The sequence below is a fragment of the Bubalus kerabau genome, chromosome 4, assembly GCF_029407905.1.
Source record: "Bubalus kerabau isolate K-KA32 ecotype Philippines breed swamp buffalo chromosome 4, PCC_UOA_SB_1v2, whole genome shotgun sequence".
NCBI classification, from domain to species: domain Eukaryota; kingdom Metazoa; phylum Chordata; class Mammalia; order Artiodactyla; family Bovidae; genus Bubalus; species Bubalus kerabau.
In genome coordinates, this window is record NC_073627.1 from 16,079,006 (window position 1) to 16,106,733 (window position 27,728).

Sequence of the window (27,728 nt, forward strand, 5' to 3'; positions counted from 1 at the left end):
TATTAAAGGTAGCTCTTCACCTGGAGAAAATCAGGATAAATGCAGTTTAGTGTGAGCTGGTTGCTCTATTTTCAGAAAAGTAGTATGATCAAAAGCTTTCAGGGAGTGGGGTCTCCTGGAGACACTGCCCTTAGTAGGGTGAGCAGAGACCAGCTCAATTGTTCCGGAAAAGAAACATAAGAAGATCCTTTGTGCTTTAAGAATTGACTAAGAGGGACCACCTCCTCTGGAGAGAGAAAGGAAATAGAAGTTCCAAATCTGCAAGGGGAAGAGCCTACCCAAATCTGAGGAGACTTAGGGAACAAGCCATCCAAAGTACCCTGCTCTAAGAACCCCACGCAAGGTGTCCCCTAAGCTGGACCTGAACAGTAGATCATCCTCCCTGAAGGATCAGCGGCAGCCCACCGGGAATCTGGATCTGTATGGGCTGGGAAGGATGCTGTCAACAGTGACACCACGTGGCAGTGAGAAGCAAAGGCAGGAGCAGGCTAAGCCTCCAGGCTCTCTAAGGTGGACCAAAGAGCCGGGAAGACCCCTTCCTCCCTCCTGTTTAGGATTCACTGTTCCATGGAGCTCTGGGCTCATGAGGTGGGGTTCGCACATGACAGCTACAGACCTGATGCAGCTGATGCCAAGACACTGAAGTGGGTAAAGATTCCTGGATGATGTAACTCTGTACTCCTTTCTTGAATCTGTTTTCTTACTTCCCCAAGTGCTCAATTCAGAAAAGTGGATAATTGCTATTACTCACACGATGAGAGAGCAGTGCCTAATTAGAAAAATGGAAGCGGAGGTCATTTGGAGGGTTGCTGTTGTACAAATTCAAACAAGGTATTTCCCAGCTCCCCCCGGAAGCCTTCCTTGACCCTGAGTTGGGTGTTCTCCCAAGGGTCTGTGCAGCCCCATTCCCAGGACTGTGCTTTGCTGTTGACAAGCTCTAGCTTCCAGTGGCAGGGACAGGGCTTTGTTCACTAGTATATCCCCACTGCTTTGTGTGTATAAAAACCAAAGGATTATTTTATACCTAATCCACAACTCAGACTCAGGGAAGGTCTGGGAAGAATGAAACTATTTTTACTTTGATGCCTGTTGCTGTATTTTCTAGGTGGTGTTTTCAATTTGGGGAAGGCTGTTGCCCTCTATCTGGAAGTCTGAACTTTAGTTTTGAAGGCAAGCCAAAAATGCTACTTCCTGAACTACTGCACCACCTGCCCTGGGCTGGCTATGAACATTCTTTTCTTAGAAATTTTACTCAAAATGCAACTATGTGACTTAATAAAAACTTTCACACACAGAAGAAAACTACTTTCAGATAATGTAAAATCACTTTTATTTTTATCATATCCAACACTTCAGTGACCCATATATAACTGATTTGGGAGAAAAGACTGGTTTTAGAAATATTTATATCTTCTCTAAGGGTTGAATATAATCTTTCCAATGAACAGAAAAGCAAGCTCTATCATATGGTGAACAGTCATATGAGGAGTCCTCCTGAAGCTTAAAGGAAAGTTTGCAGACATATAAAAATATATACTTATATACGGAAAAGTAGAATAAACATTGGGATTCTACCCTAAGAGCTTGTACAGGTAAAAAAAAATATGTTTAATATTAACTCAGATGATTTACTCTATAACTGATTTCTAAAGAGTAATTCAGAGATGTTTAGAGCCCAATTTCAAGGAAGAACTCTTATCTTCCACTTCAAGGACAGAACACTGGGCTAGGAAAGCTGCTTGTCTGACCCAATGTGGAATTTCTTATGATCTGTATACTCTTCTAGGGCACACAGCAGGTGGTTAGGGAATTGAAGCCTAACTAGCCACTGAGCCTTAATGATGTTACCAAGCTCAGCTCTGGAGCCAGTATTCCTGAATTCCCCATTAGGGGAGCCCAGAATGTGTAATATATAGGCGGGAACTGGCTTTTGATTCCTAGCCCTTTGCTAGGTACTGACTACCTTCAAACTCTGGTCCCTAGACTAAGAAATTGGTTCCCATTTAGTCATGAGGAAACCATGAGAAATGCACTGTATTTCAGAGATATTTCTGGCTATCTCTTCCATCTGATGTTTGGGAGCAAAGGGCAGTGGGAATGGGGATGACAAGGCACTTCTTTTCTGAATCTGAGAGTGGACTGATGAACACACAAGGAGCAAAAGGCCCACTCACTAGTTGAAAAGTGGGACTGGATTCTTACAGGAGTTGGGCTTGTGGCTGGATTGGATCCTCAGGATGAGGACCAGAAATATTGCTTTTTGGGATCACAGAACAGAAGATAACGTCTCCCTTTCTCTTCCACCCCCTCCTTCCCTCCCTTAGGAAACCCCAGTGGTAGAGGTTGCCTTCAACCAAGTAACTTTCTAATTAACAATTATGTTCATTGTGCTTTTCTGCTTGTTGAACAGCAAACTGGCTTTCCTCTTCTTTGTTCTTCTCCTTCTGCCTATAGGGCAATTTCCTCCTCTCCACTTTGCAGGGCCGATAGTTTAGATACAGTGCTACGGTGATCACACCCACTCCAAGGGCGACAATAATAATCACCAAGACGGTAGAACTGACTCCTTCATCCAGTCCTGCCGAAGAACAGAAGACAAGAGAACTGGGAGGGTTAGCAGGCAGGAGAATCACCCTGCCTCAGCCCACCAGGCTTAAGTGTCGGCCTCACCCTCCCCAGCCACTGAGCTCTTTCTTGTCTCCTAAGAATCCCAACCCCCTGAGGGATTTCCACCCTGGGCCTGGCAGCAGGGGAGCCACAGTCACCTTCAACAAGGACCGCAACATCTTTGCTGACAGAGCCCAGCTGGTTGGTGGCTGTGCAGCAGTAGGTTCTAGAGTGGTTCTGCGTCGCCTTCTGTGGCACTTCAAGGTCAAAGACTGTTCCATTCCAGGTACATATCAAGACCGGTGTCGGGTTTCCCTTTGGGACACAGGCAAGCATCTGCTCCATCCCTTCCAGCCAGGTCTGGTTGCCAGGGCAACCAGATTCCTCAAATCGTGGCTTGTCTGGAAAGAGAGTCCCCAGAGGAGTCAGTTCAGTGTGCCACATTTCCTCATGACCGCCATGCATTAGCTCCCTCTCCCTCCCCTAACACAAATGATGTGTCCCCTCCACCCAACAGCTTCCTTTCCCAAGGGGAGGACCATCAGTTCCCTGCTTTGAACTATACTTTTTCCTCCTTGGATGAATCTGAGATGCAACAGGGCATTTTAATGGGTTAATACTAAATGAGCTTGTTCAGTGGTGGTCTGGGGTCCCTGCTCCTCATCTTTGCTTCTCTGTGAGGGATATCATAGGTAGAGGTGAACCCAGAGACAAGGATTTTTCTACTTTTCAAAATACAAGTTTTCATGAAGAAATTACCCTCCTCAGCATAGGCTCCAGCTGTTTTTACTCCCTATGTTCTCAGCCTTTGGCCCTCAGCCTGATCACTTTCTCTTTTGTTTCAGTTTCCCCCAGGTTTCTCCCTACTCATTTTCCCATGGGTAAGGTAAGCTTGCAGTGCTTTACGTTTTATTTTTTCCTTTGATTTTCTTTTTTAATGAGAAAAATGTGGCAACTCTAACAATGCAGCTATTGGCTAAGATCTCTGGAAATGTGAGACTAACAATCCATGTTTTGACAAGAAAGATCAGGCTTCTACTCACACAAGACATGGAGTTGGATCACAGTGGTTTTGCTCAACTGCTGACCCTGAACCTCCAAGGAGGCCTCACAGGATAAATTCCGGCCATCATCTTCCTCACTGGCATTAAGTGAAAGCCAGGCAGGCTCCCCAGGCGCAGGAAGATGTGGGGCTCCCTGAAGCCGCAGAGTAGGGCTCGGGGATGTTAAAATATGCCCCGAGCAGGTCACGTTAATTTCTGTCCCTGCCAATGGGTACATTTCTTCTATCTCCAGGACTGGTGGAGGGAAGCCTGTAAGGAAAGGAAAAAGAGAATCAAACATATTTCTCAAAACTGGCAGCAACTTCTGTACTCAGCAGCTGGTGGTACCCATCGGGTAGGCAGACAAGAAGGGAAAGGCTTTGGATACCATTATTGCTTCTATGCTGACTGGCAGGAGCAATGAGATGGTTTTGGAAATTTGAGAGCTTCTCTGTAACAAATGCCACATGAGCCTATTTGGCTGTGCCTCTGTGGCAAGGAGAACAAGATGTCTTTTCATCTTACGGATTTCTTTCTCACCTCAAATCACTGTACCTAGGAATAAGTTCAAGCGTCCACAATCACTCTGTCAGTAGGATGGTCTAAAGAAACAGGGTGAAGTCTGGATAGAAGTGCTGCCTCAATGCATCCCTGCACTTATCTGAGAAAGATGAAGACCATGTTCACGTTGGAGTATACCAAGCAAAGGTTCATGGGGACACCTGCAGCTGAATAACCAAGCCTTTACTATGGAAGTTTTCAATGGCAGAGAACCTTCAAGGGAAGGGAAGAGGCAGGTCACTTACTATAGACATACACTGGCTGGCTTGTTTTCTGTTCCACTGGACCCAGAGATGTAAGGCAAGACAGCTCCTGATCACCAATCTTCATGGCCCGAACGGTGGCATTGGCCCATATTGTGTCTCCCTCCCAGAAGAGAAAGGGGCTAAGCTCCTGGTCTCCAAGGAACATGTGGATCATTACCTCTTCGGCTGGGAACACCCTAGCCACCTCGCAGCTCACCGTTTCTGCCATCCCAACCTCCAGAAGTGAAGAGACCCGGATTTGGGGGCTCTGAGAAAATTCTGCCAAGAAATGAGGAGAAGGGAAGAAAGGAGAAAGGCCATGATAAATTGTATAGGACCCCACAATGTAGGGAGTGCGGCTAAAAGCTCTCTGTTCCCCACAGTGAGTTTAAAACTCAAGTAAAGGAGCTCAATTACTCTTCCACCCGTATCCTAAATCCTATGGGAAATAAGTCCTAAAGGCCAAGGTAAGATGAGGAAAATGAGCCCCAGGATTCCCTCCACACCTGGGCTCTGACTCACCAAAGATTCGGAGTACCTGGAGGGCTGAGTTGCTGTGAAAGAGCCCCCCACCATGTGAATTCAGGTCCAGTTCTGCATGGCAGGAGAAATTGCACCTGTCATCCTCCCGTTGGGCTTTGACATTGATGGTGACCTCAGCTCTCTGGGAAGCCATAGCTAAGCTCCTAAAATTCTTCCGCTGTAGTTCTTGGTCATCCTGGAGAAGGGTGAGGATGAGGTTCTCCAGGGGTGTGACACTGGGCACATGACATGTCACCGTGAAAGCTTCATCCACGGCCACCCACGCAGGCTGCAGCTCCACGATCACCTGCTCTGGTGGCTCTTTAAGACCAAGAGATAGGTTTGATGAGAGAAGGATACTTACCTCTCCAGAGAGAAAGTAAGAGGACAGGAAGCCTGTGATAGAAGGTAGAACTGCTACTCTTAAACCATCTGACGAACAGCATCAGCTCTCTGCCCTGGATGAGATGAGTCAGGCTTCTTCTTCCCATCGAAGGGGGCTAAAGTCAGAGCCAAGACATGTGACTGCTGAGAGGCCCCTTGCTTTGCCATTTTGGAGAGCCCCTTTGCTTTGGAGGGGCCCCTTTGCTGCCATTCTGGAGAGCTTCTCTCTTTTACCAGATACCAGAAGTGCTTCTGAGGTGTGAGCAGCATCTGAGAAGCTCCTGAGCATCACATGAAAACCATAGCTAACCAAGCTCCAACCCCAGAGGCCACACTCATGGCTACATCTTTGCCGATGCTATTTGCTCACCTGAAAGATTCTCCTTACCCATTCCCATCACTTCAAATCCTAATCATACACAGGGGTGAAGTTTAAGAGCCTCCTTTTCTGTGGAGACTTCTCCAACTACCACAGCCTATAAAGACCCTCTTTTCTCTAATCCCTATTTATTCTAAGAATTTGTGACAATTCAACACTAATTTTACACCTTTTTTTTTTTGTAATTTACAGATTAGCATCATTAGCATATGCCTCCTGTATCTGAACATATTCTCAAGCCCAGATGCCAGGATGCACTCTGTGGTCTGCTCCTAATTTAAAAGCCTACACCAAAGGGAAACAGAAACAATTGGCTAGAGAATCCCTACAGTATGACAAAAATCTTTAGTAAAGGCCCCAATTCTCTCTCCTAAAAGAAATTCTCTAACTGTTCCCTATGTAAGGCATAGTAGTCATGTTCCCCCACGCTTCCCTTCCTCCCCAGTCCTCGGGTCCACTCACGGTACACAGTGATGCCAAGGTTTATGTCCTTTTGAATCCCTGCACAAGAGAAGAAGCATTGCAGGATGGAATTCTGTGTGACATCTTCCAGCAGAAACTCCTTCCACTGAGGCCCTTTGCCCACCTGGGTTTTCTTTAATAAGGTTTCAATTCCACCGGGTCCTGGGTCTGGACAGGTAGTGCTGCAGTTGACCGTAAGGGACTGTCCATACTTTACAAGGGCCTGATCTGGCCAAACAGAAACCTCAAATCGCTCTTCTGCGGCTCCTGAAAAGGTCAACCAGACATGCCAAAGTCTCTGGTGAGGACCACAAGACTTAAAGAGAATACAGAGCCTAGTCTACCTACGTACAGGTTAGAGAATAGGAAACCCACTCTGAATAAACAGGAACAGGGGACAGGACAAGAAAAGGGCCCTAAAAGGACAAGTTAGAATCCTGACTCTACCACCATTCCCCGCCTTGTCATCTTCTGGGGATTGATTTCTCCATGGAAATCAATTTCTCCTATGGAAACTATGGTGTTGCTAAAAATCATGCCCATAGAAGCTAAAGAAACCTTCCCAAAGAGCCTCACCTGGGTCAGGGATCAAGGCCAGCAGGGCCCAGACACCAAACAGTAGCATTTCCATCCTGATGAGAAGGGCCAAAAGCTGGAGAGGAAGAAGGAAGGCAGCAATGCTGGAGAAAGTGACCAAATAAAGAGGAAAAGGAAGTAGGAAATTCTTTCTTTGATACTGTTAAAAGTTACCTCCTTTCCTGACAACCTACAGGGTCTGGAGAAACTGCAGCAAGAGTACCAGTGCTGTGGCTGTATTAGAACAGTCTTATGGACTCTGTGGGAGAGGGAGAGGGTGGGAAGATTGGGGAGAATGGCATTGAAACATGTAAAATATCATGTATGAAATGAGTTGCCAGTCCAGGTTCGATGCACGATACTGGATGCTTGGGGCTGGTGCACTGGGACGACCCAGAGGGATGGAATGGGGAGGGAGGAGGGAGGAGGGTTCAGGATGGGGAACACATGTATACCTGTGGCGGATTAATTTTGATATTTGGCAAATCTAATACAGTTATGTAAAGTTTAAAAATAAAATAAAATTAAAAAAAAAAAAAGAAAAGAAATTCTTTCATCTATCCATTTCAGTTTGGTTTATGTGCACAGCAAAAAGACAACAGGAAAATATGGGAAATAATGAAGGGGTATTAGGTTAAGTGAGACTCCTGTATCAGTTTGTGCTGCACTTATCTGTTTACATGTTTGGTTCTATTTGAGTCAATAGAAAACGGCTGTCAGCATGGAAATATGAAAAATGAGGTTTAGAGAGATGAAATTTGGCAGTGTTTATCTGGCACTGTCCAGTGGAAAGTGACCCTGAATCAAGAAAACATGTTCACTAGACCCTTGTTCTCTTATGGGAGAAATGTTTCATCAGGCTTCATGAAATATCCCTCAAAATAATCCATCTTTCTGATCTGCCTCCAGGCTCACCAAGCAACACTTGGATTACACTTTGGCTGAGTCAAGTCTTAAAAGTCCACTTCTTCTCTCTGTCAATCTATACCAACAGTTTCTTTCAAAATCCAATTCAAGCTAATTTCTTTTAAGAAAGGAATTTCTTGACTAATGCTATTTTCTTCATAATCCCTTTACACATTATCTGTACACTTGATTCCAAAAGTGATTTCTGAAGCTATCTACCTTAAAATGTAATTCACCTCAGTGGGTTATTTTAATGATGTAATCGTAACTGTACTGCTGCTGATGCTGCTAAGTCGCCTCAGTCCTGTCCGACTCCGCGCGACCCCATAGACGGCAGCCCACCAGGCTCTGCCGTCCCTGGGATTCTCCAGGCAAGAACACTGGAGTGGGTTGCCATTGCCTTCTCCATTGTGTGAAAGTGAAGTCGCTCAGTCGTGTCCGACTTGTAGTGACCGGACGGACTGCAGCCCACCAGGCTCCTCCATCCATGGGACTGGAATTCCTTAAGAACAAAAGATCATTTTATTACCTTGCTTCTGCAGCACCTAGCACAGTTTCTAGCACATCATGTGTATTCCATAAACAAATGACAGCCCTGTAATTCTGCATTTTTTCATACATTAGGTTTTGTACAAGACTACCATTACCTGTATGTTGGTCTGAAAGAGGGTTTTTTCGGTCTCTTTTATTCACACATAAAACAATAGGCTTATCAAAATTTACCCTCCTGAGTAAACACTAACATCCAAAACAATCACTTCTGCAGGCTATAAATTTAATCCAGTAATGACACCATTATTTAAAAAATTTTTGGAAAGTGATCTAGAACTAGATTTTAAGCTACATAAGAAAAATCAGTCTCTTTATTAAGCTATTCTATTATTCTTTGTGCAAAAGTGATATTATTCACTCATCTTATTCCCCAAACTTAACTTTGAGTGACTTAACGTCTCTTTCAAAGGAGGATCTCCTATCATGGAAGAGATAATAAAGTAACATCAGACTGTGAAGGAAATCTCAAAACAAGAGTTTTGAGTAATAACAGCTCTGTGAAAAAAGTACAAAATCCCCAATTGGGGCTACTTATATTTATATTCATACATTCTTTCTGCACACAATTATTGAGCCAGGCTTGTAGTAAGATGTTGAAATTACCAAGATTTATCCTATTACATAAGAATTCCTGGGAGTTAGTGGGAAAGACAAATGTAAATACAAATAACAATATACTCTGCTGAGCGCTATTGGGAGGGAGTACACAGGTACTCCAGCCACTAAAAGGCTGCAAGGAGAATGGTGGGCGGGACTTCCCCGGTCCAGAGGTTAGAACTCCGCCCTTTCAGTGCAGGGTTACAGGGATGTTGGATGACTTTGGCTGTGTAGCTGAACTGGGACTTCCCGCCCAAGTTTGGGATGCTCACTATCCATTTACATCCCAGGGGTATTTGCAGTTTCTTATACAGATTGAGTCACATCCTACTCTTTGATCACTCTCTCTTGCCTCTGCCTGGAATTCACTTCTTCCTCCCTGAACACTGCTTCACCCAGCTCAATGTATCTTTGCAACAAGACCCACAAGCCCGAGCTTCCAAGGCCGTATCCCAGCACACCGTCGGACGATTCGGCTGCTATCTTCTCCCTCAGCGGCACCACCTTCTAACACCCTCCTCCTGATCCGTTAGGCCTGGAAGTCCGGTCTACTTCCGGCCTGGACTGTAAGGGCCCTCTGAGGGCAAGGCCTTTTTCACTGATGGATCCCAACCACCCAGAACAGTTACAGACGTTCAACAACTATAAAATGAACGAATGAACTAAATATATATTGACAAATATGTGAGTGAGGGGCTGTGCCCATCGTTCATATAAGAGAGTATAAAGGTCAGTTCTGCCTCAGATGGAGTTTCCTGAGAAGCGTGTGCACTGCCCCACAGGCCCTGAAGGCCTTTAAAAGCATATAGTATTTAAAAAATTTAACTATGTGGGAAATACACTCAGTGAACGCTCCTCAACGATTCCCAAGTGTGAGGAGGCAAAACCCGCCAAGAGGTCAGACCCCCACAAATTTGACAGGAAAGCCGGGAGGAGACCCCGGCAGGAATCTAAACGAAGAAAACAAGACCTAAAATCTCACTGAGGGCCGCTCCTCCCTGCTCCAGCCGCTCCTCTGTCCGCTCCGCGGCTTCGCCCGCTACGCCTTCAAGAGCCGGCCACGCGCTCAGACCGTTTGGTAGGCACTGCCGGGCGGGGGCGCAAGACGACGCTCCTAGCCGAAGGATTTGCCTATTCTGTCTAGAAACCCATGACGTTTGCGCAAAAGCTTAGCGAGGGTTGGCTGAGGCAGGAAGCTAAGACGACCGGAGGGGGTTACGGAGAAGATGAGAGTAGGGTTGCCTGTATCCTGCTTGGCAGAGAGCACATATTTGACTCAAGGTAATGCTTACTGCATAAAACAACGTGAAAACAAAAGGTAAACGGTCGCTGTAGCAAGTAATGGCCCAATAAGGAAAACAAGGGATTGTAGGCACCCCTGCCTGTTCGAGGGGTGGTGCGGCCTGAACAGGTGGACTCCCGCGCGGGAGTGGGCTGCGCGCGCAGCTTTGTTCCTGCCTTGGTCCTCAGCGCGGGCTTGGCGTTGTGTCTAAGTTAGTGACTCGCACGAAGCCCAACTGGGACTCTTCCCGGTTCTTCCTGGGTAGACTGGGAAAGGGATGCCCTGCCAGTACCTGCTCCCGTTTCTGTAGCCCACTCCCCACATAGAAGTAACACGCTTGAGAGAAATATTGGTTCAGGCTTCACTTCCTACCCAATGTGCGTGCGCCCTTGCTCCCCACCCTGCCCCAGTCAGGTCCTATCACTAAGCCATAAAAACTGGGGTGAGCTTATAAATCTTACTTTGTTGCCTCTGTCCACCCTGACACCCTTTTGTCAACTTCCACGTGGAACGTCTCCGGAGGGTCGTGTCTCAAAACCCTTTCTCTGAGCCGAAATTAGGCCATTTGCTTCGGCATCCTTTTGCGGCTCTGGCTCTCCTGTAACCACTGGTCTGATCCTAAGCCGTGGGCTGAGTTTCTTGATGGAGTGAAATTTGAAGATTTGGAAGGTTTTTTTGGAGCGCTTACTTCTCTAGTACCCTAGTACTACCTAGTACCACTACCTCCTCTCTTTCCCTACTCACAGTGTCAGGGAGAATGTTGGATAGAAGAGAAGCTTTGAGGTTAAACAATTTTGTCCATGAATATCTTACTAGCTTTAGGACTATGGGAAATGTAGGTAACTTACAGTGTCCTCCTCTGCCAACAGGAGTGGCGTTTAGTTTGTTTATATGAAAGTGCCTACCATTGTTTTTGACACTAAACATAGGTGTGCAATAAATGGTCATCAGTTTTTTCCTTTTCCAATCTCAGAATGGCTTTTCCTGATTACTCAAACTGCCGAGCTTTATTTTTCTTTATAGCACTTAACCACTACCTGACTTTGAGCTAAATATCCAGCGACCAACTTAAATGGGTGAGCTGTTCTCTTCCCAAGTCTGCATTTAGTGATGTTGGCTGGTTACCTGAAAACCAAAAACTTTTTAATTGAAGTATAGTTGAGTTATAATGTGTTAGTTTCTGGATATATTCATATTCATGTATATAGAATAAACTATGTATATTCTTTTTCATATTCTTTTCCATTATGGTTTATTATAATGGAAGTATATGTATATATACATATATATCATGCTGCTGCTGCTGCTGCTAAGTCGCTTCAGTCGTGTCCGACTCTGTGCGACCCCATAGACGGCAGCCCACCAGGCTCCACCGTCCCTGGGATTCTCCAGGCAAGAACACTGGAGTGGGTTGCCATTTCCTTCTCCAATGCATGAAAGTGAAAAGTGAAAGTGAAGTCGCTTAGTCGTGCCTGACTCTTAGTGACCCCATGGACTGCAGCCTACCAGGCTCCTCCGTCCATGGGATTTTCCAGGCAAGAGTACTGGAGTGGGTTGCCATTGCCTTCTCCGACATATATATCATTCATATATGTATATATACATATATGTATATATACATATATATCACTGAAATTGTTAGAGGTTACAAATTAGGGTTTGATTGTATTTTTCTGAGAAATGGTTGGTAGACATTCACTAGTACACCACCATATATATCTGTTTGTTTACCTGTTTATTATTTTCTCTCTAGACTCTTTTTTTATAATTTATTTTTTATTTGTTTGTGCTCTGTCTTTATTGCTGCACCAGGGCTTTCTCCAGTTGCAATGAGCGGGGGCTACTCTTCCTTGCGCGTGGGCTTCTCGTTTCAGAGCATGGGCTCTCAGGCACACCGGCTTCATTAGTTGTGGTGCATGGGCTCAGTAGTTGTGACTTGAGGGCTCTAGAGAGAAGGCTCAGTAGTTGTGGCACATGGGCTTCGTTGCTCCATGGCATGTGGAATCTTTGTGGGATCTTACCCGAGCAAGGATCAAACCCGTGTCCCCTGCATTGGCAAGTGAATTCTTATCCACTGTACCACCAAGGAATTCCTCTCTCTAGAATCTTGTGTCAAAACACGAGGGCATGATTTTCATCTATCTTATTTATTGCTGTCACCTTAGCACTCAGAACAGTGATTGCACATAGCATGCACTAAATATTTAGTAATCGAGTGAGCTAGGAGTCTGTGAAGAGTGGTGACTTCATACCTTAATTTTCTTTGTGGGGAGGTGTGATGTAACTCCTTAAGAAGACTTCCAGTTTTATGATGCCAGCCTCTTGGACTGCTTTCCGTTTTCCCTCTGCTTCTTCATCCATTGTTGCCAAAGGTAGGGGCGAGGATGAGAATCTGGATCTGTCTAGAAAAGATATCACCAACACCCTCTTTTAGGCAACAAGCTTGGTGCATCATCCCCACCCTTGGTGTCCTCTATCAGTAGGAGAGAGTGGAAGATTTGTGCTTGTCAGACACATACTTTCAACTTATCCTAACCCCAGATGACTCAAAAGGCCAAAACGGGGATGACCCCTAACACTGTTTTTCAAAAAAGTATTTCTTTTACCTCTTCATAAAGTTCCCAACAATTACTATTGTATGGGCTAGTTTTTGGAGAAGGCAATGGCACCCCACTCCAGTACTCTTACCTGGAAAATCCCGTGGATAGAGGAGCCTGGAAGGCTGCAGTCCATGGGGTCGCTGAGCGTCGGACACGACTGAGCGACTTCACTTTCACTTTTCACTTTCATGCATTGGAGAAGGAAATGGCAACCCATTCCAGTGTTCTTGCCTGGAGAATCCCAGGGACAGGGGAGCCTGGTGGGCTGCCATCTATGGGGTCGCACAGAGTCGGACACGACTGAAGTGACTTAGCAGCAGCAGTTTTTAAAGCATTTGGAGATTTCTGAGAAGTTTTAATTGATAGGTTTCTATTTTGTTTTCATGGGAATATTTTAAGAAATATTTCGTTTGTCTGAAGTTATAGAGTAACTTAAAGAGTTTATGAAAATAGGGACTTTCTTGGTAGTCCAGTGGCTAAGACTCTGTGTTCCTGATGCAGGGGCCCTGGGTTCAATCCCTGGTTGGGGATTAGATCCCGCGTGCTGCAACTAAGAGTTCACATGCCACAACTAAAGAGTTTGCATGAGGCAACAAAGACCGAAGATCCCCTGTGCCGCAATTAACACCCGGTGCAACTAAATAAATAAGTAAATTTTAAAAAAAAAATAAGTATTTTTAAAGAGTTTATGAAAATAGAGTATATATCAAAATTTATCAAGCTGCAATTTAAATATGTGAAGTTGATTGTCAATCATAATTCAACAAAACTTCTTAAAAAGTCATTATAGAAATATTTGGGGCTTCCAAGGTGGTGCTAGTGGTAAAGAACCCACCTGCCAATGCATGAGACATAAGAGACTTGGGTTTGATCCCTGGGTCAGGAGGATCCCCTGGAAGAGGGCATGGCAACCCACTCCAGTATTCTTGCCTGGAGAATCCCATGGATAGAAGAGCCTGGCTGGTTATAGTCTATAGGGTCACAAAGAGTTGGATACAACTGAAGCGACTTAGCACATAGAAATACTTAATATTCTACATTAAAACTCTTATTTTTTTTCAGTATTAGTAAACAAATTTCAGTTTCATGTGAGAATGTTTCAGTTTTATAACACATTACTTTAGTATGTTATTTCTAGCAAAATGTATTTCTGATGTGATGCTTCTGTTGCTTTACCTAATTTTTAGCATGTTCACTGTTTTTTGTTTTTGGTCCTTTACAAATTTATTTTCCTGGTTAATGAATATCAAATGTAAGGCTAGTTCATAAGCTCTATCACAGTAACCTCTTCAAGCCACCCTCATTTCTCTTTTGTGGCTTTGAATAGTTTTGCTCATTTATGTTAACTCTTTCTGCAAAGTGCTACCAAGTCAACATCCTAATCACTGCTTGTGAGAAATAAAAGTTTCAGCACTTATAGTTGGCAGAATTTTTTTCAGCTTATTTTTTTCAGGTACTTTTGAATGTCATTGTCTATATTGTCATATGGTTATATTTTTACTATGCTTTTTCCAGTTCCTCAGCAGCATATCATCCTTAACTTTAATTTCTTCAATTAAAATTTTAAGCTTCAACATGTTTAAGGCTGTTTATATAATCCCATGTAATAAAAATAGCTGTGTCATGTAAATATAGCTGTTTTTAAAGTTCTGATAATTTTATAAAATGATCACTTAGTGAATTGAATTTTGGCAAGTGAGCTCACTCCAGCCCACCCTTCCTTTTTATGAATGGTGCTTTCCTAGGGAAGTGGAGAAGTCATTCCTTCAGATGTAGAATTGCTTTGGTTCAGGTGGTTCATGGTCACGTGACTGGGTTATAGAAGCAGCAGGTCTGAACCTGACAAAAGCAGAAGAAACCCCAGCTAGAGGGCTATCCTTTCCTGTACCTGTGTCTCTCATTTGACTACTTTTTTACTTGATTTTTATGTTCTCCAAATCTGCTGCCTCCCTGATCCCTCAAGACTCTCTCTCCCCCTTTTGGTGTTGACTAGTTGCTAAGTCATGTCCGACTCTTTTGTGACCCAATGGACTGTAGCCCACCAGGCTTCTCTGTCCATGGGATTCTCCAGGTAAGAATACTGGAGTAGGTTGCCATTTCCTTGGAGATCTTCCCAATCCAGGGATTGAACCGCGTCTCCTGCATTGCTGGCAGATTCTTTAGCACTGAGCCACCTGGGAGACCCCCTCTTTCTCTCTTACCTGCTTTTTATTCCTGGGACTGGCAATACCTGACTCAGGGCAACTTGTTAATAGAGGCTAAATAGCTAGTTAGGATCAATATAGCCTTAACCAGAATCGGAAGAGCTTATAGATTAAGGGTTAAACATCAGGAGTTAGTATGAAGTGAATCAACCCTGGCGACCCATCAGAGTCAAGGTAAGGATAAGATCTGAGTAGGGAGTAAACCAAGAAAAATCCAGGAATTCAGGTGGAGGGTCACAAGTCAATACACTATGTTCACGGGAGTGAGACTGTAAAGCTCAAGAAAGATTTGAGTCAAAGTTAACTGTTATGGTTGTTCAGTCACTCAGTCTTGTCCAACCTTTGTGACCCCATGAACTGGAGCATGCCAGGCTTACCTTTCCTTCACCATCTCCTGGAACTTTCTCAAACTCATGTCCACTGAATCGGTGATGCCATCCAACTATCTCATCCTCTGTCATCCGCTTCTCCTCCTGCCTTCAGAACTGTTATGGTTAAGCTGATTTTACTGAACCTTCTGTCCTGATGGATTACCTCCTGATTGGAAACAACTTGAAACAGAGTTCTGGGATGGGGAAGCAGAGGTAACTTTTATCAGAGTTATTTCCTGAGCAGGCATTGTTTCTGCAGGCTCCTGGAGTTCACACTGCAGGAGTGTGTGGATGGAGACAGCCCCAAACAAAAGTCACAGTACAATAGGATGAGTACTCTTAGATTCAGAGTGTTGGTGGGTGGGGATTGGAAATGACAGAGACTTCCAGAGGCAGTGACATTTGAGTTGGTCTTGAAGAATAAACAGACTCTTGCATAGCAGGGAACTGGGGAAGAACACTTACTCACTTAATAAATATGTATTGATTACTTTACTCTATGCTAGGTATAGTTCCAGGCAGTGGGGACACAGCAGTGAAAAAGTCCCCACCTTAAATGAGCTTACATTTTAGTGACGTCATAGAAGAACCACAGCATTAAAGGCATGTTCAGGGAAGGGCAGGTTCAGTGTGGTTTGATGGTAGAATTCATGGGATATTGGGGAATAAAGCTATAGATATAGGAGGAGGACAGAGAATAAAGAGTCGATTGTGCCATGTTTATAGACTCTTCTGTACGCCATTGGCTTTTAACATTTTAGCAACCTTTTCTGCCAAAGATATCTTGTCAAGGTCACTCAACATAAAAAAGAAGCAATAAAAGTAGAGCTCCTTGGTTACAGCAGGGATATGGAGGTGGAGCAAGGGAGGAACTCCTAGCTCAGCCCTCTCAACCTCACTTTCAGCTCTCCACAAGAGCGCTGAGAAACCCAAAGGACCCCAGTGGGTTTAAAACCCACTAGTGAAGGTGATGGCAGACACGAATGTGGGAGCACTGTTCCTCTGCAGGTAATAACAGACCAGAGGTAATGGAACAATAACAACTACCAACAAGAAATCATATACAGTGGGTAAGTGCCTGGATTGTGGATTCTCAGGCCAGATTAGAACCAGATTTGAATCTCAGCACCATCACAGGAAGAACAGGCAAGTATCTGAATCTCTCTGCCTTGATTTCTAAAACAAAGGTAAAAGTAGTATTTACATTATATACATTGTAGGGATTAAATGAGGTAATGTGTAGTAAATGCTTAATAAATGTTAGCTGTTCTTTGCCTACTGTCTAGGAAATCTTTCTCAATTTCTACCATGTTTTAGATATCTGTTTTCCCCCTAAAACCTTGAGGATATTTTTTTCATAGCAATTAACTCATTGCTGACATTATCATTTTATCTCATTGCACTTGAAGATCATTCACTTGTTTACACATACACAGAGGGTTGTACCAGAATTATTTGGGAGGTCTTTTTCTGAATACAGCACAGGGATGCAGTGGTTGTGTGTGTGTATGTGTAGGGGGGCGGCTTGGCAAGGATAGTTTGGAATAGCTCCCCAGCGGATTCACCCCTACTACTTCCTCTGGAACTGCTGTTGCTCTAGCAGCTTGAAAGGGCTGAAATGGACATCAACTGCATTGTCAAGAATTCTTTACCCACTCTGCAGTGGTGGGGAGGAGCCCTGGTGGAACAATTCCAGTGGTTTGTTCTGACTCGCAGGTAACCCACTTTTAGGGAGAAAGAGGAGAGGGATCTCTGAGAAGACAGGAGAGCAGCAGCAGCAACAGCAGGGTCGATCACTGAAGGATAAAGCTACCAGGAAGTAGAGATGGGCAGAATAAAAAAGGGTGGCACTATGAACAGGATCTGGGGTGCTTTGGTGCAAGACTTGGTTGGGGATGAAAACATAAAACAGAGAATTTATATGAAAAAATTCTATCTTCGTGTACAGCATTGCTTGAGAGCCTGTTAGGAATGCAGAATCTTGATCCCTAGCCTAGAACCCAAGCTTACAGAATCATAGTCTGCATTTTAAACAAAAGCCCAGGTGTTTCTTATGCTCCTTAGAGTTTGAGGAGCACTGGTCTGTAACATGGAAAGTCACAGAACACCTGGCAAGGCTGAAGCACTTTTGAGTACTTCTGACATAGGGCTGATTTCTGAAAAGGTATTGAAGTTTTGAAAGTCGCTATAAATCTTGGAGACAGACCTTATTTAACTCGAGGAGGCTTCTCGGAATGCAAAATTCCTTTGCCTAGAAACATCTCTTGTGGATTAAAGTTATTACTAGGCTTCCTTAATGGGAGGCAGAGGCACATTCAAAATATGCGATAAGAGCTCGGCGCTTGGCCAATTCAACCCTTCACACAGTGGATAGGGTCCGGAGCAGCCAAGTCCGTTGGCAGCTCTGGCTTTTAAAGTCAAGTTGGCAGCTGCCCTGCCGCAGAGAGCAGCTCGTTGTCTTTAATCCTAAAAACGTAGAAACGAGGACAAAACTTTTTCAGGGAGCGTGACCCGGTACCTCGGGGATTCGGCGGCACCGATGAGAAATCAGCAACTACTCTTACACCGTACTCTTACCTCCTGACCTTCGACCTCTGACCCCCCTCCCCACCGCATTTCCGTGTGCAGCTTCCGCTCCCGCCCCTCCGGTGGAGGGCCGACCCAAGGGATGTGGGCGGGGCTTCGGGTCCCGGCGGTTAGGGGCGGTGCCTGTTGGGGGCGGGTCTCACGAGGGGCGGGATTTGAGGAGACATCCTCGCATTGGGCGACTAGGTATAGGCGGGGCTTAGTGCTGGGGTGGGTTAGGCGGGGCAGGGAGTTAGTTACCGCCTCTGGGTAACTGGAAGCTGGCGGCCAAACCTCGGAGGCCCGGGGAGGCAGCGGGCCCGTAGCAGATCCCGGATCCGGAATTTTCCAGGCAGGACCGGAATCAAGATCGGCCCTGCCCCAAAGTGGGTTTCTGAAGAACTCGCGAACTTGGATTAGGAAAGCCCGGAATCCGGATCAACAAGCCCTAGAACCCGGAATTTAGATCGGAAAGTCCCGGAGCACGGAGTGCGGAGCGAACTCAGCGCGGAGCGAACTCAGCGCGGAGCCCGGAGTCCGGACCGAGACACCGCCGGACGGGACGGAGCGATGTCGGGCCGTGGCGCGGGCGGGTTCCCGCTGCCCCCGCTGAGCCCTGGCGGCGGCGCGGTTGCCGCGGCCCTGGGAGCGCCGCCTCCGCCGGCGGGACCCGGCATGCTGCCCGGACCGGCGCTTAGGGGGCCCGGGCCGGCTGGAGGCGTGGGGGCCCCCGGGGCCGCTGCCTTCCGCCCCATGGGCCCCGCGGGCCCGGCGGCGCAGTACCAGGTGAGGAGGGCGGATGGGCGGGTGGCGCCGCGAGCACTCCCGGGTCAGGGGGCCTCGAGTGAGGGCCCTGGGGCAGCCTCCTGAATAGGGGGCACAGAGGCTCTGCATGCGGATTTCACGGGGCACGGTGGGGGGCAAGGCTGGGGACCCTCGAGCTCGGCCAGGTGGTGGTGGAGGATTTGAGGGAGAAGGTAAGAACGACTCGGGTGGAGGGTTTGAAGCATTTGGGAGCGTCTCGGGGGTCTTCCTTGGAACAGGGATTCTGAGTGAGAGATGGGAGGCGTAGTCGAAGCTAGTGAGAATGAGAAATCTAGTATAGATTCTCGGGTAAAGGGTCCTGGGAAGTGATGAGAAAGTTTTGGGAAAGAGCCCTCATTGAGAAAGCAGGGTTACCCTGCATTGGTCTTGGTCCTACTCCAAGTCTGCTCTGGGTTTTTTTTTTCTCCCCCTAGTTGGGAACTGGCAGAGTTTTAGCGTGTCTGAGATGGCTCCCAGCTGCTAAGGAGGAGGAAGAAGGGCCTGGCTTCCCAGGGGCACAGAAAGCAGAGCATGGGGATTGCACTCCGTGCAAGGGGAATCTACTCCTGGGCCAGGCCCTGGCACCTTCACACAGGGATGCCTCTAGGTTAGATCAGAGAGGGTCGTGGACAGGCCTGAGGAAGGAGGAAAGCCTAGCCCATTCTGGACAGACTTTCTGGCTTTCTGCCTGATGTCATAGTGTCCAGGAGTTGATTAGTCTGGAGGAACAGAGAGGCACCACTGAGTACTGCTGGTCTGGGACTGGAGGAGCCTGCAGAGAGTTGCTTCAAAGGGTTCTGTCTGACCCCTTCTGGGTCTGGCTTTGCAGAGGACTTCTCGGGTTGCAGCTTCAAAGGCCATCGAGAGACTGCGGGGTCAGTGTGTGAGGAACTCAGCCTGACACTGGGGGTGGGCTTATCAGTCCCCAAGTTCATTGTTTCTGGTTGCCCCAGAATGCTTGGGAATTGCCCTCATCCTTTTTCGCCCCACCCTCCTCTCCACTTTTAATTAGCCTTTAGGTTCTAAACAATGACATATCCCAATCTGTGTGCCCTAGCACTTGACACTGACGTTTTGCTAATCTCTCAGGGCAGCTGGGAGATTCTCATGTCTCCTCTCCCTCTCGCCCCCAGGTAGAGGTCCCCTAAGTGGATCCTCATAGAGTAGGAGCCCTGGGTCCCCACTTTGTGTGAAGAGATGCTTCACTGGGATGGTGATTTTTCCTTCTTGCTCTTCATGTTCCCTCTTCTCTCTGAACCAAGGATCTGGCTATTGACAGAGACAGACCTGGTCCCCAAGACTCCAGCTGGGATTCATCTTTCCCATCTTGCTCTTACTCCAGGGGATTCATGGGCCCAGGGTGTCACTGAGGGATCCCTGTGTCTGTCATTCCAGCTCTTAGGTGAGTTAGCTGAGGAGCCTCCCTGGGGGCTGTTGGCCCCGGGGAAGGCTCCAAGGACCAGATAGGAGCCTTTCTAATTTCCTAAGCCTGGGGAAATCCCTGAGAGGACGGATTCCAGAATGATTTGGAGGGAGTGGCCTTGGACCGGTGGCAAGGCTGAGCGAACTGGCTGGGTACCCCAGGCTTCCAGGAGAGGGGACCTTGAGGAAGGCACGGAGCCTCTGCCTCCCTGGGCTTCCCCTGCAGCTTCTCATGGCCTCCTCCTCCTCCAGGGAAGGGGCATGTGTGTATGTGTGGGGGGAGGGGTGCAGAAGTAAAGATAGATGTCGGGGGAGGGAGGGCCCAGTTCACGTCTGCTGACTTCAAGGAGGATCCTGTGTGGCCTCTTTCCAAGTCCAGTTATGTGACTTCTGGGAGAAGGGACTTGAGATCTGAGGAGCAGGGGGTGTGTCTCTGCTGGGGCATGTGAGGTGAGCTGGAGGAGCGAGGCTCTCAAGCCCACGTGGGGCAAATAGGGGAGCTTACTGATGGAAGGAAAGTGATGACCCCACCTGCTTACAGAGTGTTTCAAGCTGTGGGTCACAGTCTACTAAGGAGCTTAACGAAAACATAATAAAAAAAAACAAAAACCACTACACCCCCTCCCCCGCCCCCCGCAAAGAACACAGATTGCTGGGTTCACGCCAGAGAGTTGAAGGTATTTTGTATGTCTGCAGAGGTAGGTTCTCTTCTTGGTCCTTAGGCCCAGCCTTCAGAGGCACCAGGGGCCAGACTGGAGGCGGCAGCATCAGCCTGGCTTCCCACCCCTGCTGTCGTGGGCCGTGGAGCCAGAGTCCGGTTGAGGACATGGGCTGTGCTAGGCTGAGGGAGAGGAGGTTACTGCTCACATCTGAGGCTCAGGGCGTGGAGCCAGGCCTCCCTAGCCCTGCTGCAGGAAAGGGGTCAGGGAGCCTAAGAGATCAGGGCTCTGGTCTTTTTTTTTTTTTTTTAAGTCTTGGGTTGTTTTTTAGAAGAGGAGGAATTACTGGTGCTTCAGAGCCCAGGTGTGGAGCTTGGCCAGGCTGAGCTGGGACTGCAGGAACTGTAAGCCGCCTTTCCAGGGGCCCTTTACCCCCTCGGGAGAATCATGGGGCCCTGGGCGAGCTGGGGGGCCTCGCAGGCCTCCTCTAGGCCAGGCCTGTGCCGCCTGGTTTTGGGACTTCCTGTTCCGGGAGCACCTGCCTAGGCGGGCTGCGTGGTGCTCGGGACCTCCCACTCTGCAGGTTCCCTGCCTCAGTCATTCCACCCCCTCAGCTCAGGCGCTGGTGGGAAACACTGGAGTCTAGGGTGCGAGGGGGCCGGGCTCTCAGCTGTGGCCACCTTGAGTTTTTTTTTCCTAGCATCTCTAGCTATGTAGCTATGGCTCATTAAGGCAGAGAAGCAGGCTGTCTTTGCCTCTCAGCAGCTCAGAGGAGCCTCCTCCTGATGAGGAGACTTGTGGCAGGACTCCAGAGGTCCATGACAGAGCCCCCCACATTGAACCCCATCCTCCCAAACGCTTCCTTCCCACCCCACTCCTTTTCCCCTCCCCCTGTCTTTGGGTCGTGTTTCTTATGTTTTTCTCTGTGTTTGCCTCTGGTCAAGAATCTGACCGTCCTTGGTGAGAACGTGGGATGAGTGCTGGATGAAGAGTTGGAGCAGGAATCTCATCTCTGTGATGCTGGCGGGGAAGGGGGTAGGGGGCGGCGGGGGTCCTTTGATTTGGTGTGAATCCCCACCCAGCCTGGCTTGGTTGGCTGGTTGTGCTGGTTGCATAATCTGGGCCCTGGGGCCAGCCCTGTGAAGCTGCCAGGGACAGTGTGTGCGAGGCAGAGCTGCCAAACAGGCCTTGCAGGCAGCAGCAGCCACGAGGAAGGGGGTGGGGGCTCCTCCCCAGTGGGTTCCACAGTAATGTTGGGGAGCCGGACCTCAGTGGGAAATCCCTTCTGCAGGCCTTGAAAGAAGCCACCTCCCACCCAGCTTCCTCTGCTGATCCTAAGACTTTGATCCTCGCATCCCAGGCTAATCTTATCTCCATTCTCCAGCTTGGCATTGCCAAGCAGCCCCAGCCACCAGGTGGCGTGTGGACCACAGGCAGAGGCCAGATGCCAGCTGCTCTCCCTTCCGCAGACCACTGGGGAGCCACAGCTTCCCCTTGGAGTCTTCAGGCCTAGAGGTTGGGGGCTGGGCAGCAGGGAGGTGAGAGAAGGGTCCAGTTCTGGATGGTGAGTAGATTAGGGGCCATATGGCGACCAGATGGCCTGTGTACTCTGCCTGAGGCTGCCCCCACCCGTCGGGACAGGCTCCAAGCCATCCTGTTGCAGCTTGCTTACCTGGGGTGCTGCTGCCGATGGGCCTGCCAGCCTGTTGGACTGCCATTCCCTGCTCAGTCTCACCACCAGGCTGGTGACGGGGACGGGCACTGGGGCTGTGCCCCGTCATCCTGCTCGCATCACAGCCACAGCCCACCGCCTGGCTACAACATGGCCCCCGGCTTCTGCCTCAAGCTGGGGGAGGAGAGGATGGAGTGCTCGGTGGGACCATCTGAGAGCCTTGAGGCCAGCTGGTCCAGGGAGCTGGGCAGAGTGTTGCTGGGGCCAGAAGGTGGTTGCAAGTGGCGATGGGCCCTGAAAAACTCCCCCAGGCCCTTCTTCTCCCTTCAGGCAGGGTTCTCCTCCCACCCCCTGGGCTCTGCGGGCCTCATTCGCTGGCACGGCTGCCAGGGCGGTTGAAGGGGGTGGGGCAGGTGTGGTTTACACTCCTGCTCTCAGGCGCCTGCTCCCCTTTGTTCCTGGCACTCCTGCCCGGGCTCGGCGGCCCTGCCGTGTGCTGCTCAGGACTGGACCCTGCCGAGGAGAGGGATGGAAGGAATGGGTTACGGGCACCGTTGGGCCCCACCCCTGACCTATGCACCCCCATTGGCTCACTTCCCCCAGCGGCCTGGCATGTCCCCAGGGAGCCGGATGCCCATGGCTGGCTTGCAGGTGGGACCCCCTGCCGGCTCCCCCTTTGGCACAGCTGCTCCACTTCGACCTGGCATGCCACCCACCATGATGGACCCATTCCGAAAACGCCTGCTTGTGCCTCAGGCCCAGCCCCCGATGCCTGCCCAGCGCCGGGGGTAAGATCATCCTGTTTCTTCTTCCCCGTCTAGTGTAGCTCTGGCAATAACAGGGTTTCTGCATGTCCTAAGGGCTGCGATGACTGAGGAAGACTCCTGGTTGTCTTGGGAAGGTCCTGGGGACTGGAGCGGTGGGGAGGCGGGGAGGTCCTTTGGACCATGGACCTCTTCATTGGGTTTCTGTCCTCTTAGGTTAAAGAGGAGGAAGATGGCAGATAAAGTTCTACCTCAGCGAGTGAGTATGTTGGGAGAGGGCCTACGAGGCCCACCCAAGGGCTGGTTGGCTGAGGGTAGACTCAGTCTCCCCTCACCTTGGGGCGAGGGAGGAAGTGAGGAAGGAGCCAGAGCTGCAGCTGAAATGAACTGATGTATCCTTGCTCCCTCCACACCTCCAGATTCGGGAGCTTGTTCCAGAGTCTCAGGCGTACATGGACCTCTTGGCTTTTGAACGGAAGCTGGACCAGACCATTGCTCGAAAGCGGATGGAGATCCAGGAGGCCATCAAAAAGCCTCTGACGGTGTGTGCAGCCCCAGCCGCTCCTGGGCTTCGCCAAGCTTCTCTGCCTCTCCCTGGCCTTGTTTTCCAGGGGCCAAGTGGGGGTCTCTAATGGGCTAGAGCAGGATGTTTTACACTATAGGATACAGCCCATTTAGCATGAATTTGCTTTAATGTGGTGAGGCCAGCCTGTTTTCAATGGAACATTAGGGTTGTAGAAATGATAATTCTTCGCAGTAGCAAAGGAATTATGACATTTTTGTTTTATATATTTGCATATATGTGCAGATCCTGGATTATAATTTAAAGCATTAATATTGTACATCATGGTCAGAAGTTTGAAAGGCAAAGCTGGAGGGTAGATAAGGATAGTTCCTGTCTTCTTCCCTGTCCCTAGAGAAATTTTATCTAGAGAACAGTTCCTTGAATGGTGGAGGCTTTCCAGGAGATGATGTTCTGTGGCCATGATGAGTGTTTGAGTTTCATTTAAACTATGAGCCAGCGACTTCTGATAGCACCCTCTGTGTATCTGTCATACCACCACCGATTCCCCTGTATTGGACCTGTTGGTACTGCATCTGTTTCCCCATAAAGCTGTGAGTCCCTTGAAGGTGAGGGATGAGATATCCTCACCCAATTCCCAGGGCCTCACTAGGGGCCTGACCTGCAGCCCTCTGGATGGGTGTGAAATGAGTTCAGATGGGAGGATTGGGTAGCAGCTGGTCACTGTCTAGTTAACCTGTTGTCTTTCTTTAGCAAAAACGAAAGCTGCGGATCTATATTTCCAATACATTCAGTCCCAGCAAGGCAGAAGGTGACACTGCAGGAACCACAGGGACCCCCGGAGGAACCCCTGCAGGGGACAAGGTGGCTTCCTGGGAACTCCGAGTAGAGGGAAAACTGCTGGACGATGTGAGTTGGGGAAGGAGGTGTCTGGAGGGGTGGTGGTGTGTCTGGGTTTCAGACTTGGGCCAGACACTTGGGCACTTCCGGGGTCACCCTGCCGGAGGGAGAGGGCACAGCACCCAGTCCAGAGGTGGGAGGTTTGCGTGGTTGTTACAGTGGTTTCCCTGCAGATGGCAATAGAGTGTCCTGAGGAAGGGGTGCCCTTGCTAGTTCCGGTCCTTTACTGGCTGACAGCGGGGCTGCCTCAGGCCCTTTTCCGTGCCTCAGGTCTCACTTTTCCCCGCTTCTTTCGGGGCCTGAGAATCCTCAGTACCCTGAGCTTTAGGACTGAAACAGTATTTCTCTGTTCGGGGCTTAGTATGTGGCTTAGACTTGAACCTTCAGCAGCACCCCTGTCTCACCCCCTTTACATCTCCAGCCTAGTAAACAGAAGCGGAAGTTTTCTTCCTTCTTTAAGAGCCTTGTCATCGAGCTGGACAAGGAACTGTACGGGCCTGACAACCACCTGGTGGAGGTGAGAGCGGGCCTGGGGCTCGGGAGCACAGGGTGCCGCACCAGGCGGGCAGAGAAATGGCCTCAGTCCCCTCGCAGGGCCGGGTGCGTATGTTGCCCACGCCTTTGGTGATGAGCTTGACTCCCCTTCCTCCTGCCAGTGGCACCGGATGCCCACCACCCAGGAGACAGACGGCTTCCAGGTGAAACGGCCCGGAGACCTGAACGTCAAGTGCACCCTCCTGCTCATGCTGGATCATCAGGTGACAAGTGCCCTGAGGCCACGTCTGGGGTCGTGGGTACTCTCGTCTGGGGCTGGGGGCAGGTGCCTATCGTAAACCCTTCCTGTCCCTGCCCTAGTCTGCTTTGGTTTTTTTTTTCCCTCCTCTGACTCCCGTCTGTCCATGCCAGCCCCCGCAGTACAAGCTGGACCCCCGCCTGGCGAGGCTGCTGGGGGTGCACACGCAGACGAGGGCTGCCATCATGCAGGCCCTGTGGCTCTACATCAAACACAACCAGCTGCAGGACGGCCACGAGCGCGAGTACATCAACTGCAACCGCTACTTCCGCCAGGTTAGCGGGGACACTGCCCCCTCCCCCCCGGCCCCCGCCTTGCTGCCGCGCCACACCGCCCCGGGACAGGCCACTGCCCCATGTGCCCGCTAGGGCGTCACCCACCCTCTGGCGCCCTCCCCAGATCTTCAGCTGCGGCCGACTACGTTTCTCTGAGATTCCCATGAAGCTGGCGGGGCTGCTGCAGCATCCAGACCCCATTGTCATCAACCATGTCATCAGGTAAACGGGAAGGGGGAGCAAGGCTGCTCTCAGGGCAGTCTACCTTTGGCTTGAATTAAAGCCAAAGCAAAGCAGCACGTTTGGTTTCTTGCTCCCTGGGTGTGTGGTTTGGCCCCGGGTGGGTGCGAGGGAAGTTAGCTCCCTCTCCCGTGTGCCGTGTAGCGTGGACCCTAACGACCAGAAGAAGACAGCCTGTTACGACATTGATGTGGAGGTGGATGACCCGCTCAAGGCCCAGATGAGCAATTTTCTGGCCTCTACCACCAATCAGCAGGAGATCGCCTCCCTTGATGTCAAGGTGGGCCCCAACCTCCTATGGGCCCCAGTGAGCGTGGCAGGTGTCGGACATTTCCATTTATATAGCATCTGGGGATGAGACCTGAGTCCTTTGGGGTTGGGGCTGGAAGCCGATCTTGTCGGGGTGGGAGTCAGTCTGATACATACCCCTTTGCCCAGATCCACGAGACTATTGAGTCCATTAACCAGCTGAAGACCCAGAGGGATTTCATGCTCAGTTTTAGCACTGACCCCCAGGACTTCATCCAGGAGTGGCTCCGTTCCCAGCGCCGGGACCTCAAGGTGTGCCCCTTTTTCCTGAGGGTGATCCCATGTTAAGCTCTGGGGGTTCTGTCCCCAGCACCCTTCTTCTGGCTCAGGGGTGGGAATTGTGTTCAGCTCTCCTCCTGGCGCTCTACAGATCATCACTGATGTGATTGGGAACCCGGAGGAGGAGAGACGAGCAGCTTTCTACCACCAGCCCTGGGCCCAGGAAGCAGTGGGGAGGCACATCTTTGCCAAGGTGAGGCGGCTCTGCCCCGGCTGGCCTGGAGGGCACACCGGAGGGCAGCGTGGGCAGCCGGGCCTGAGCCGCTGGTCTGTCCCTCCTCCAGGTGCAGCAGCGAAGGCAGGAACTGGAACAGGTGCTGGGAATCCGCCTGACCTAACTGCTCAGGGATCCCTTCTTTTCTTCCCAGCCTGGAGCCACACCCTCAGCCTGGAAGGGGACCACCCTCTGGGGCGCAGACACGTAGGATAATGAGGGGGTGAGGGGCATGTCCAGTCATCCTCGGCTCCCTGGCTTTAGTTTCTTAAGTGTAGTGATAGGATTCCTAGTTGCTTGGTCCTCCAAAGCCTTTTACTTACACATTGGCTTTAACTGGGTTCACGAGAGAGGCCTCCTATGCCCCCTGCAGGCAGGCCTGAGAAGGACCTGGAGGCTCTGCTTTGACATTGTAACCAAGACCTTTTGGAACCAAAGGCCCCTGGCTTTGCTTGTTTACAGACCCCCTTGGGGCAAGTGTCCATGCTGGCTCCAGGGAGCGGGGCGAGGAAGAGGGGCACTGCTCCCTTTCTTCCCAGCCTTTCCAAACCAAAGTTCTTTGCCATTCCTACCAGCCCAGCCTTGCTGCTGGTAATTTCCTTTCCTTCGGGTTATTTGCACTATTTGTGGAGCAGGATTTTCTATGCGGGAGCCACTTTTTTATGGGGGTGTGTTGGGGGTTTTCAGGGAGCCCTACTTGGGGGTCCCTCCTTATTTTCTTTTCTCAATCTATGCAAGCGGCTCTGGCCGCCATCATCTCCTGCGATGCCAGAGGGCTGCCACCCCGGCTCTTGGGCCCAGAGGGTAATGCCTCCTAGGGAGAGGGCACCCTAATTCTCTGGCGTGGCCCGAGGCGTGGGTGTGTGTGTGCTCGGTGGAGGGCAGTGGGAGATGGGGAGGACTGTTGTTGCTCTTTGGAGCCTGGTAAGGAGGGTGGGCCAAGGGCTTGGCAAACGCCACTTCTGGCAGGTTTGGAAATTTCCAAATAAATCTTTGTTTATTGGTGGTACCCAGACCT

General features: G+C 49.4%; 2 protein-coding genes across 9 annotated transcripts; one reads left to right on the forward strand and one right to left on the reverse strand.

Moving 5' to 3' along the window:
• Positions 1-1,305: 1,305 nt before the first annotated feature.
• LOC129648844 (intercellular adhesion molecule 5-like) lies at positions 1,306-22,736 on the reverse strand. Of its 5 annotated transcripts, XM_055575536.1 has the most exons (10): positions 22,414-22,736; positions 15,298-15,485; positions 12,369-12,518; positions 6,780-6,855; positions 6,204-6,470; positions 4,979-5,299; positions 4,457-4,735; positions 3,651-3,920; positions 2,766-3,008; positions 1,306-2,578 (listed from the first exon to the last, which is right to left on the reverse strand). In XM_055575536.1, exons 4-10 carry the CDS (start codon positions 6,832-6,834, stop codon positions 2,370-2,372), a joined length of 1,644 nt encoding a protein of 547 aa, XP_055431511.1. In that variant the 5' UTR covers positions 6,835-6,855; positions 12,369-12,518; positions 15,298-15,485; positions 22,414-22,736; the 3' UTR covers positions 1,306-2,369. The 5 variants fall into 5 exon arrangements, with proteins under 5 accessions (XP_055431511.1, XP_055431510.1, XP_055431508.1 ...); XM_055575535.1 differs by lacking the exons at positions 15,298-15,485; positions 22,414-22,736 and adding an exon at positions 17,498-17,930; XM_055575533.1 differs by lacking the exons at positions 12,369-12,518; positions 15,298-15,485; positions 22,414-22,736 and adding exons at positions 6,954-7,038; positions 9,805-9,910.
• Positions 18,102-27,719, forward strand: SMARCD2 (SWI/SNF related, matrix associated, actin dependent regulator of chromatin, subfamily d, member 2). Of its 4 annotated transcripts, none has more exons than XM_055575538.1 (13): positions 18,102-18,642; positions 23,017-23,201; positions 23,394-23,436; positions 23,597-23,719; positions 24,454-24,609; positions 25,022-25,117; positions 25,257-25,358; positions 25,507-25,668; positions 25,793-25,890; positions 26,053-26,188; positions 26,347-26,469; positions 26,588-26,689; positions 26,781-27,719. In XM_055575538.1, exons 1-13 carry the CDS (start codon positions 18,427-18,429, stop codon positions 26,832-26,834), a joined length of 1,596 nt encoding a protein of 531 aa, XP_055431513.1. In that variant the 5' UTR covers positions 18,102-18,426; the 3' UTR covers positions 26,835-27,719. The 4 variants fall into 4 exon arrangements, with proteins under 4 accessions (XP_055431513.1, XP_055431515.1, XP_055431516.1 ...); XM_055575540.1 differs by lacking the exon at positions 18,102-18,642 and adding an exon at positions 18,740-18,833; XM_055575541.1 differs by lacking the exon at positions 18,102-18,642 and adding an exon at positions 18,853-21,145.
• Positions 27,720-27,728: the final 9 nt, after the last annotated feature.